The sequence below is a fragment of the Clupea harengus genome, chromosome 6 (assembly GCF_900700415.2).
Source record: "Clupea harengus chromosome 6, Ch_v2.0.2, whole genome shotgun sequence".
In the NCBI taxonomy this organism is placed as follows: Eukaryota; Metazoa; Chordata; class Actinopteri; order Clupeiformes; family Clupeidae; genus Clupea; species Clupea harengus.
This window is the reverse complement of record NC_045157.1, coordinates 5,713,391-5,725,890: the sequence shown is the minus strand read 5'-3', so window position 1 is coordinate 5,725,890 and position 12,500 is coordinate 5,713,391. Positions and strand designations below refer to the sequence as shown.

Here is a 12,500-nt window from a genome sequence, read left to right as displayed (position 1 = left end):
TGTCCTTTCTGTTTTCCCCTTCCCCGTGGCGGCTGCTGGTCATGTAATGTCTCAGGGATAGAAGCCTTGGCATGCGTGGTGCCCAGCTGTGCCCTGTATATTCACCCGGTAACCAGGCCTAATCTGCGCCCTGCTGCCACCCTCTGCCACCCCCCCTACACACACACACACACACACACACACACACACACACACACACACACACACACACACACACACACACACACACACACACACACACACACACAGACACACACACACACACCCCACCCCCTGCCATCAAACAACCTTTCCCTTACTCTCTGTCCACATTCCTTCACAAGGACTGGCACAGGCCTGCAACCCAGCAGGCTACTGTGCTTATTCTGTTTCAGACACAGTACATGGTATCTGTGCCCATTTATAGGTTGCACTGGAATTCTGTAGTTTCTGTGTGTGTGTGTGTGTGTGTGTGTGTGTTAGTGTGTGTGTGTGTGTGTGTCTGTGCGGGTGCACGGTTTACAGTGTGTGTGCGGTAATGAGAGAGAGAGAGAGAGAGAGAGAGAGAGAGAGAGAGAGAGAGAGACAAACCTGACTTGGAGGAGCATACAATTACTATGCACAAGACAACCACTTTAGTATTTACTGTCAAAAAGGACAATACCAAAATAATACATTTTTGGAGTTTTGAAAAAGAAATCACTGTCAAAGTGCAATAAAAATACAAGGCCTCATGTGCCTCAAGTCTCAGGCTACCACATGTCAGTATAACAAACATCAGGGCTTAGTCTGGATCAATTAAACACATCACAAACATTAGGGCTTAGTCTGGATCCATTAAACACATCACAAACATCAGGGCTTAGTCTGAATCAATTAAACACATCACAAACATTAGGGCTTAGTCTGTTAAACACAAGCTGGCTGTGAAGGTGATGAATCTTTTTGAGCAGTTGTGGAATTTTCAACATTTTCTCTTCTCTGCATCCTTTAAGGTGTCCTTTTGTGCTCTGAGGGCAGCTGTGATGTCATCAGAACTGGCAGTTGAAATTTGACTTCATCGGTACATCTCTACTTTGGCATGATGTAGATAAAGCCTTGATACAGCATAAGGCTAAACTTGTATTGCTTGGAAAATCAGCGGTAAGACCATTCATTAGTGCACCTGACATTCATTAGTGCATCTGACATTTAGGTACTTAATTACCTCATCGATACAAATCAAGTAATTTTTCAGGCATGTTCTGGCAAATATGAAAATCAAAATAATTGCTATTTTCTGTAGAGGCCCTTAATGATAAAAGACTTCAGTACAGTTTGCTTTTAGCATAACACCGGCATGCTCTGATTCTTCATAGTCTGGGTACTCCTAGTGCATGGATGCTTCGGTTAACAGAACTGCTGAAACAGCAGCGTCCACATTGCCTCTTTCATAACAAACAAACTAACTAAAGGATTACTCAGCAAAGCCAGTGCGTCCCCCGACTCTTATTAGATTTCTATTCTAACAAAAACAAAAATTCATTTGCATCCATTTTCAGTGCCTTTGGTGAGCCCAGCTGTTGATTTGCTCAGGATCAGTGTCGGAAGAGTTACCACTAGAGAGGGGTGCTGTTGCACCTCTCCAGACCTCGCAGTTTAAACACACGCGGATGCGAGGGGACCTCCTCCAAATATGATAATGCGGGATTGTCAAAGGCGCTTCGATGTTCCACTGCTGATGTAGGGTCTGGTGTCACCGTGACGACTGCCTCCGGGTCTGCCCTGGCTGGGCCACAGCACACAGTCGCCTTGGTGATGGCGCGGTCGAGAGGCTTGAGGGAGTGCATCCAGTGGGGCAGGAAGTCCCAGCTCTGCAGGAGTTTAGGGAGCCGGCCGGGGCTGTGGGACTGGAGCAGGTTCACCAGGAAGATGAAGAGCATGACCCCGGCGAAGGGTGCCCCCACACCCACCATCACCCGCCAGCCCGCCAACGACAGGCCGAAGACCAGCGAGGGCATGAGCAGGAAGAACACCATCAGGTAGAGGACGGCGAACCAGCGGTACTTGGCTGTTCTCTCACCCAGTGTGGTTGCCATGCGGATGGGGAGTCGCGTCTGAGGCACCGGGTACCACAGCAGAATCCCGAAAACATTGAAGAACAAGTGGCACAGTGCGATCTATGGGAGATGCCAGAAAGATATGGCTTTACCTGTTTGCGAGCCATTATATTGGCATGTTCCCTGTAACAGTGACAGCTAAATAGCAGTGAATACATTTGCAAGTGCAAATACGATAAACATCACTTGTTTATTTCTCATGAATTGTTTTTGCCAATCTTTCGACACCATACACACGTACTCACTGTCTAATGTCATTTCTTGGTGCAGCATACCACCTTACAGCACTTTTATTTATGAGCCCAACAGTACGACTATATTAGTCCCTCATTTCTTCGCCTCGGTGACTCATACCTGGCATGCCGCCGGCAGCTTATCCCCTGGGCTGGCCATGGCTGCCAGCATGGCTGTGGTGGTAGTCCCAATATTGGAGCCCAGCGTGAGAGGGTAGGCTCTCTCCAAACTTATTACTCCAAGTCCTGTAAGAACAGGGGATTCATCTCTCAGACTTGGCTGGGATCATTCAGCTAGTCATGCGCAGGGTTTGTAGTAATGCACATGATTTCCTGAAAAAAGGCTCAAATTTATGAAGTATGCCATTAAACTTTACAAAGAGAAAGATGACTGCATAATACAATATCTACTGGTGAATGTATGGGTGCCTAAGCAGGTGGTTTTGGAATACAGTATATTGTAAATCACTCATGATTAATATTGACAAAAATATTGAGTTTTAGTATGTTTCAGTGGTATGATTTAGTACATTTGTTTTACCACCTCGGAGAGGAAAGACAAGCAGAGCCTGAACCTCCACAGCTCCCGAACATCACCATGTCCGTGACGTGCCACTGAGTTTATTGTCCGCCACATTTTAGGTGATCAGCAAAAATGCTGCCAGCAAGTCATGCTTGAAGACTGACATTTGTATAATAAGGGGGTTTCTGGAGGCTCAGTGAATAATTCACATCCATTTGCACAGAGAGTAATAAAGGATAGCATTACGTTTGAAGTTAATGTTCGTTTGAACACCAAGGCTCACCTGAAGATCAAAGTTTAACCAGGAGAACCAAACAAAATACACGAGCAAATTAATTAGGAACTACGGAGCTATTTTTCTTAGAACCATTTGTTGAATGACTCATTAAAGACATCTTTGTTCCCCAAAAAACACAGCTTAATTGATGTTGATAAACAACAATGACAAAAAAAACTAAAGTCTGGAAAAGTCCCTGTTATGTTATGAGTCTTGTGAAAGAGGTTTCGATGAGTCAGTAACTCAACGCCAGGATTGCTGGATTAATGGGTCATAAGGGACGACTCGTGTTGAGCTGAGTCTGAACTGACCTATGAGTGGGGTCATAGCAGAGGTGAACACAGAACTGCTCTGCACAATGAACGTCATGCCGGCTCCAACAAACATGGCTAGGTAACCGGTCAGCCAGCCAAAAGGGTATGGTGGGTCTGTCAAGGAGAGACACGGTATGTTGAGACTTTGTGAAGTGATTTTTAGAACATTGAGACTTACATTGAATGTGAAATGTGTTATAGATAGTATGTATAGTTTTGTTTATTAAAATAACCCATATTTGACACAACTAAATCTGTAATATTATTTGGTAGGTGTCCCCAATAAGATGAATACTCAAGCTCCCATAATAATAATAATAATAATGGATTTAATTTATAGCGCACTCTACATTCAGCTGAATCTCAGAGTGCCACAGTACATAGTAAAAACATAGTTAAAACAAACTATAATAAAAATCAATTTAAAAAGTAAGAAACTCCTTTCTGAACAGAAATGAGATGTTGTGATGCCAGACTCAACTCATACCTGTATTTATGACAACCTGGATGACCTTTGCCACCTGACCCTTGAGGGTGGAGTTGAGGACCTTGACGAGGAGCACCAGGCAGGAGCAGAGCACAGCCAGGGAGCCGGCCAGCAGGATCAACCCCACGGCCAGGTCTGACAGATGGGTGTCCACGAACACGTGCCAGCCTGGGGGAACCAAGACCACAGCAGTGATCCCTAACAGTTTCTGCACTGATTCACGCCAGCAACCTCACCTAAAAGTGTTGTGTTTTCACATACACGGCTAACACTGACAGCACGAGTGTAGAACAGTGAGGACAGGGAAATCATGTAGAGAATAAAAGCCTTCTGGGGGGAAAAAAAGACTTATTTTGACAAAACATACCGTGAAAGAAAATAGATGAATTGAATCCATTGAACAAAATGAGCTGCTCTACGCAGCACACTACATTTGTATTCCATATTTATTTATTTATTTGGTTATTCGTTCCCTTTGACAGGAACTCACATTTTTCAACGTTGACAATGGAGGTCAGATTCTCTGTTGTCAAGGTGACATTGCTTTCTTGTAAACAGCCAACAGCAGAGGAACAGTTGCTGGGAGTGACTATGGTGACATCTGAGGAGTTCTGGGGCCAGAGAAGACAAAGACAAGTGAGTTGACGCGGAGGAGAGATTTTGGAATGGCTGCGAATGACAAATGATCATGTGAATTCTGCACTTCCTTCTCGGCAGATTAAAAGTGATCGTTACATCTCCATCGGGCAACAGCTGAGGAAATAAAAGACCTTAACACCTGTGTTTGCACCGCAATGAAAACATTAACATATAAATGGCCAAATTAAAAAGAAAAAAAATGAAAACCTGAAGGTTTAACCTCTTTTCAAAGCAATGTAAAAGGATTCAATTAAATAATAAATGAACCGTGTTTTGGTGAAAAGTTTTGCTGATTTTACATGTTTACATTAAGTACCAGGCCATTACCACAGTGGTGACAGTGGTGACTGTCTTGCACCAAACTTTCACAAGACTCCGGTTCCTCATGCTCTGGTCTCCTATAGCGATGCCCGTGATCACAGATTTATCCAGCTGTCACAGAGGAAAATAAAACCAGCTTTAGCACCAACAGCTAAAATAATCATATCGAGGGTTAATATCACATAAGAACAATCAGGAAATACAACGTAGAATTGAGAAGAATGATGTCAGGCAGCCTTCTGAGGAGACTTCCCAGGAGTTGTCTGATTAAGTCCTCTTCCCCTACACCTGCATTAGTTTATGGAGGCTTTACACATTGATGAGGGGACAGAATAGAGACCCAGATGATGAGAAGAACATGTTCACCTTATATCATGAGGTAAGTAACAACGCAAAAGGGACAATGATGAGTGTAGTAATATGTTCAGTATATGTTCAGTGATAACAATGATGTGAATACTGAGTTTAGTAATGGGCTCAGTGATGTCTCACCTGAATGATAAGTTTAGTAACTGGCTCAGTGATGTCTCATTGATGTCTCACCTGAATGATGAGTTTAGTAATGGGCTCAGTGATGTCTCACCTGAATGATGAGTTTAGTAATGGGCTCAGTGATGTCTCACCTGAATGATGAGTTTAGTAACGGGCTCAGTGATGTCTCACCTGAATAATGAGTTCAGTAACTGGCTCAGTGATGTCTCAGTGATGTCTCACCTGAATGATGAGTTTAGTAACGGGCTCAGTGATGACTTTCAGCAGCTCAGGGGCTTCCTTTCCGCCCTGGATGTTGAGGTTGCGCACGGTGAGCTCGGCCAGGGTACTTATCAGCCCTGTTGCCACCTCCAGGGGCAACAGAACCAGAACAGACAGCCAGTTAAAGCAGTCGTGTATGGTGGCCCCTGCAAAAGCCCTTTGAAACATAAAAACACAAACAAACCCATCTGGTACTCAAATTGTAATGTCTAATATGAGCACTTTTTAACGTGCTCAATAGCGCTAAAGGGGTAATCCTTTCTCAAGTTTGTCAAAAACGTCTTCTCTATAACTGGCAAGAGATGCCCAAAGTCTTGGATTGGGCCTCCTTGTTGTCTGTCACATTAATAGACGTGTACATGCAGCAGGTCAAGAAAGGTCAAGAAGGAAGACTTGTCTTTACATCTTTGACGGGTGACAAGCATGCACTTTATACATTAGCTTTAAGCGCAGAGCATAGTTTCACAGGACCCTTTCGTTTTTTTCAGAGGTTTATCAGATCTTGTAATTCACCACATCAGTTAAGATTAAGGGAACAGCCAAACTGATGTAATGAGTGAAAACATTTAATGGGTATGACACACTCACGGATCTCATCATAAAAACACTTCAGAAATGAAATGGGGTGAATCATTTGTAATGCTCTGCCACTGATAATCAGTCTCAAAAAACAAAACACTGTGTCTGTGGGCTTAACATAGTGTAACTAGACCTCTGGTAAGTAGATTTTAAATGAAGTTACTACAGTGATTTTCTCTACTAGTGAAGACCATTCAGAAGCCTACTGTTGGTTTACTTTACATAATTGTTATACTGTCCTGTAGCATAATTTTGAACTGTTATGACTGATGCATTCGTTATGACCGTGTTTCGTGAAAACGTGTGATCTTACCTCTTAAATTCATTTCTCTCTCCAGCCTGCATCAGAGCCACTATGGTGTTGGTGACAGACGTGCCAACATTGGAGCCCATTATTATGGGAACAGCTGCCCTCACCTTGAGCACTGTATTAATACACAAACACACACACACAGACACACAGACACACACACACACACACACACACGCACACACACACAAACACACGCGCGCACGCAGGCACACACACAAACACATACACGCACACACACACACACACACACACACACACACACACGCACACTTTTAAAATAGTTTACACATTGAAATAATCTCCACATTGAGCAAAGCACAAATACAGGACACATATACTAAGAGGCAGACAGAAAAGCTGTACTGGCAGAACACAGACACAAAAAAGGCAAGGCATGTCAGATTATGGATATAAATAATCTCCACATTGAGCAAAACAGAAGTACAGGACATATATACTCAGAGTGTACTGAATGTCAGATTATGGATATAAATAACAGTGTTTTCACCACAAAGATGGCCACCAACCAAGAACAGACAGATACTTGTTCAAAATCTTGATAGCGGCCTGCAAAAAAGCCATTACAAAAAGATGGTATAAACCAGGTCCCCCAACTCGAGATGAATGGCTGAAAATTGTGAGTGAGATGTATGTGATGGAACAACTAACACACAGATAAAGAGTACAGGCAGAACAATGTGAAGAGAAATGGGTGAAATGGACTCTATTTAAATGTCAATGACAGGTTGATGTTTGAAAACTCTATATGTCTCAGGATCACTTTGTGGAATCAATGCAATCCAGCATGTTCATGGTTGTTAAGTTTTTTGTTTTTGTACTATTTTCTGTCAGTCTTGTGTGTTTGTTTACTTTTCTGTTCCTCTGTATCTGTGAAAAAACTTTGTAAAAAATAAAGTGTAAAAAAAAAAAAAGATGGCCACCAACAGTGGCAGACACAGAGCGGTTCTTTGCCATTTCTTCAGCTTTCATTTTGGGTAATCCCAACAGTTGGAGTCCTCATATAACCAATATGTGTTCGTTCCAAGGCTGCTAATTATAAAATTAGCCACCTGCATTAATACCCCATCCCCGTGAGAATACACTAGAAGTACAAAGTACATACTGTATATGCACACACAGGCGCACACACACACAGGCGCACACACACAAACAATTTGCACACGTCCACACAGACAATTCAATTACACAAACACACTGTATTACATATTTCCCAATTTTGTTGATACGTCAGCTAATTTTCCACTTGACGAGCCATAATGAAATAGTCTGTGATAAGACAGCATGATGACACACTCCTGCCTGGCAGGAAATCTAATAATAGATAATCTCCAGCATCTGCAAGATCAACATCCACTGATTTGGTGCAGGGATTGTGATAAAAATGAAGAAAGAAATGCTTATAATATGTTCCGTATGGTTCAAAGGAATTTAATCTTTTACGCTGTAAGGGGCTTGATGAGTGACAAAGGCTTTCATTTGGGGAGCCATAAAATGGAACGGGCGCAGGCTCTGGGAGTCGTTCAGGCACCCAGAAGTGCTAAAGCAGACGTTTACTTTTGTGATTAGCCGCAATTACTAGTACGCCCTCTGGCTGCAACAGACCGCTGATCCGAATAGTCATTAGCGCAAGCTTCAGAGGAGTTAATGAGTGTTGCACCTGTTCATGACACCAGTAAGGCTCCATTTATATCTCATCTATGTCTCTCAGCAGCTGACTGTAAAACTACCTCAGGTACATGAACTCGGGATCTATCTCTTTAGGAACTCTGGTCCACTTTTTCACATCAGGTGCTAGTAAGAAGTTCAACGAGCATCATCGAATAAAAAAACATGGCTGTATTTAAAAACAGGACATTAATTCCATGGATTTAGACAGGCTACAGCTTCAACCAATACAATGAGAGCCCGCAGCGCAATCAGCGCCTTTGCCAAACCGCATATAGCGCACGGTATTTTACAGCTCCAACCAAACCAATGAGACCCAGTGTGGTCTTTGTGAAAGCACTCACATCCGGAGGACACCAGGCTGACGATGATTGAAGTGGAGGTGCTGGAGCTCTGGACGAGCACCGTCACCAGGATCCCCACCACCAGGCCCGCCACTGGGTTAGAGAGGATGGCGTTGTCCTGGAAGATGTCCCCCGCCACCTTACCTTTTCACACGGAAACACAGAGTGTCATGGTGCTGTTTACTGCTTCATCTCACATATACATGTCTATAGGACTAGTGATGGAAAGACTGTCTGTTTTAAGTAGTACTAACTCTAACTCTTATACATGCACAATGGAAATATTACACCACCAATGGAAATAGGCCATTGCTGACAGTTCACATACAGAAACTCACAACACATTTGAACATTTGAAAAGAAAAAGAAAAAAAAAACATGATCACATACAGTAAAACAGCTGCTTTGTGTGAAGTTCAGCTACTCTACACCTGAGAGTAATGCTATGGTTGAGAGAACTTAATGTCTTTATTCTTTATGCACAAGATCAGACCCTGTCTCACACAATATTGCTCCAGAACATCTTGTGCAAGCCCTGGTTATTTGTAAACAAGACTATTGCAATTCAAGTTCACTCAGGCCTGCCTGCATGTGGTGAGACCATTGCAGTTGAATAAGATTGTAACAGCGTGTTTGGTCTTTAATCAGACAAGGAAGACACATGTACCTCCTCTGCTAGTCACCCTTCTCAAGCTCCCTGTGAAGGTTCATTTTTGTGTTTAAATGGCTTAAACCTTAAATTGCTTGGCGGAGTTTTCTTTTTACTGTGTGTACGTTTAAAAAATATGTCATTCTTTCCGTCTCTGAGGTTTTATGACTGCAATGTGCATTTGGGTGCATACGCACAATTCCTTGTCCTAACGAGGAACACGAGGAACATATTAGCAGGACCATAGGGACCTCCTTTAGGCAGACATAAGCCACAATGTAACATACCTGGCCTAAACAGTAGCAGGCAAGGAAGACATACATAATTGACACCATGGGATGGAGCATGTGATGACAACAATAGGAAGACAGAAGGTCCTATGTAGTGCATTGTGAAACCCCCCTCGAGTCATGACTTTTTCCTGGTATTTTGAGAAACCAGCCAAGACTAGTTTGGTCATGTCTGTTAGCCACGTGTCTTGCACTGAGATAATAAGACTGCACGTGTGACATGCGTTGAGTTTGTAATAAGAAGGGGCTTTGCCCCCAGAGACCTTTGGATTGGTTGCTTGACTCTTTCCCCGGTGCCAGGGCCGTGGATAAAGCGGGAGTCTCACATCTGTGTGGCCTGAAAGTTTTTTTATGTCACCTGTAGCTGCAAGAATTCAATTTGAATCTCTTCCTCTCAGCTATAGGACAACCATGGATCAGCATTAGCATGTAAATGCTAAGATTCAGGTCTAGCCCCCTCTGGACCACTCTGCTCCACCGATGAGTGTCTGATGTCTTCCCCTTCTACCAGCAGCAAGAGATCGCAGTCGAGACACTCTTCATGGAGCTTCGGTGGTGGAACCTAGTGTTGCCTAGCATTTAAAAACTCATTTGTCTAATTAGTTCATTTGTTTGAGGCAAAATTTATCATTATAATCATAGTTTTGGTATTTGGTATTGTTGTTGTTGTTGTTGTTGTTGTTGTTTTTGTTGTTGTTGATGATGGTTTTACTTTAATATGATACCTAATATTGTTGTATGAATTTTATTGCATTAAACTTATTGCTTAACTTTCTCAATATTGTTTTTACTCGTTTTTAATTACATTGTTTATAAGTCGCTCTGGACAAAAGCGTCTGCCACGTACCTTAGCTATGGCTATAACTATAGTTGTAAACAAGACCTCGGAGGATACTGTGACATTTATATTTGATGGCACTAAGTCCATTATAACAACATTACAGCTGCTCCTCATTCAACAGTTCACAAAGTTTACTTGCTCTTGGACTTTATGGACAGAGCTTCAAATTGAACACTTTGAAAAGAAGAGACCGCTTTGAGGTACTCTATTGTGGGAAGTTATGTTTTATGTTTTGCCCTATTGATAGGTGTATGTCATAAGTAATTACCCCCGGCGAGTTGGAAGGATGAGCTCAGGACATCTAGGGAGCAGACGAACATGAAGAGGAGGATGAGAAGCTGTGGGATCTTCAGAAGGCCCTGGAGAGTCGAGCGCGCCCGCTGTAGTCTGCCTCGGCTGGACTCTGATGAGGACCCCCCCAGGAGAGCAATCAGGCAGGGCAAGACAGCGAGATGAACAGAAGGCAGAATCAACTAGATTGATGTGACTCCATTTACATTCAGTTGCAGCTTGTCTGTTCTCTCAATCACCTGCATTTGTCTGTCATGTGCATTACACTTTGAGGAAAGATTCAATCTGAATGTGTGCGTAGCAAGTAAGTATTAACCTCAACAACAAAAGACATTTTTAACAAAAAAAAAGAAAAAAAGAATGGCTATTTTAAAAGAAAATGTTACATTTGAATAGAAAGGCTTTTCGTGACATGATGTTCCCTAAACATTCTAAAAAAGATTTTCACACCTGGCATTCCTTTCTGCTTAGGAAGGTTCTTCTCGTCTGTAAGTTCTGATGAACTGGTGCTTGAGGGTTTGTAGTTCTGTTCACAGTTACTGATCAGGTCCAGGGTGGAACCCATCACTGTTCCGTCAGGGTCTTCAGCCTTCTCAGGGCCTTCAGGTTTGTTGAAGTCAGACCAGGGGTCCCCTAGAAGCACGTGTTCATATCACTGAGCAAGTTTACCAACACAGCATAGACATCTTTAAGATCACAATGTCTATCATCATATTCTGTCAAATTAGAAATTGTAGAATCGAGTAAAATGTGCTAAAATCATTTTCGGTGTATTGGTTTATGCTGGCATTTGTGCAAGCAAATAATCCCACATAGGTTAAGAACATATAGCGTACATAACACTTATGGTGTGTCTGAAAGAAAAAAGTATGCACATGACTTTGTTGATAACATTCCATAAAACTGAAGTCAGTATAAGACTATGTTTCTGTGCATCTTGTGGAACCCTGGAAACCAAAGGGTTAAATACGAATGGTCTTTTTACACTGGTGTGTTTGCTTACCCTCGTGACTGATCGCTGGTCTTTTCATGGCTGTTGTTATTTTAATTGCTCGGGATGACATGCTGTCTCTGTGTGAAAGAAGACATTGTGCATTTCATTGGTTTGTTCACGTACTCTGCACACTGACATCTAGTCTACGTTTTTTCTCAATATGATCATACTATAGACATGTAAGCCAATTAATTGCATGTCTGGTTTGGATACAATTGGGTTCTGCTGGGTTTTGCTGAACAAACGAGCATTTGAAATAAATTTGAAAACATGGTGTTGTTGGCAGCCACTGAAGAAGAATAGTTAAAAGAATGATTCGGAAATTATGTCAGGAAAAGTTTTATTTAATTACAAATTAGCGTGACTGATGCTATTAGCAGATTGTCTTCTAAAGCTGTCAGAACAACAATTATCCATTGTTCCCTGTTGTTGCTGTTTAGGTGCTCTTCAAAGCCTTGCCAGTGAATGAAAGCGTGTCGAGATATTATGGATTCCAAAGCAGATTCATCAGCTATTCCAAGTGACAGCTGGACACACAGTCTGACTTCTAATTACCTCTGCCTCATTTGCGATTGCCATTCAAATCAATTCAAATGTATCTTGTTCCAACCACAGCTAAATGCATTTCTCTATGCCAGGGCTGACATTTTACCTAGCACTAACCCTGAGAGAGGCCGGCTTGCTAATGCAGCCTTCGTGCAAAATAACAAATATAAATAATAATTTATAAAATAAATAACCCTGAACGATGGCACTGCTTCAGTGAAGGATGATGAGGAGAACCTTTTAGTTCAATTTTTTTCCTGACGAAGTCCCAACTGCCCTCCACAAACATGTTTTGTCAAACAAATTCCTCTGCTCTTAATTAAGCCTTTAGGACTTACATTC

The 12,500-nt window shown here is 42.3% G+C and overlaps 1 protein-coding gene across 1 annotated transcript; it reads right to left on the bottom strand.

Moving 5' to 3' along the window:
* Positions 1–1,577: 1,577 nt before the first annotated feature.
* On the bottom strand, positions 1,578–11,444 carry slc34a1a (solute carrier family 34 member 1a). Its single transcript, XM_042707959.1, has 12 exons — positions 11,005–11,444; positions 10,858–10,867; positions 10,596–10,800; positions 8,548–8,691; positions 6,518–6,629; positions 5,587–5,782; positions 4,882–4,983; positions 4,403–4,523; positions 3,913–4,080; positions 3,423–3,539; positions 2,433–2,557; positions 1,578–2,138 (listed from the first exon to the last, which is right to left on the bottom strand). Exons 1-12 carry the CDS (start codon positions 11,181–11,183, stop codon positions 1,578–1,580), a joined length of 2,040 nt encoding a protein of 679 aa, XP_042563893.1. The 5' UTR covers positions 11,184–11,444.
* Between the last annotated feature and the right edge of the window lie 1,056 nt (positions 11,445–12,500).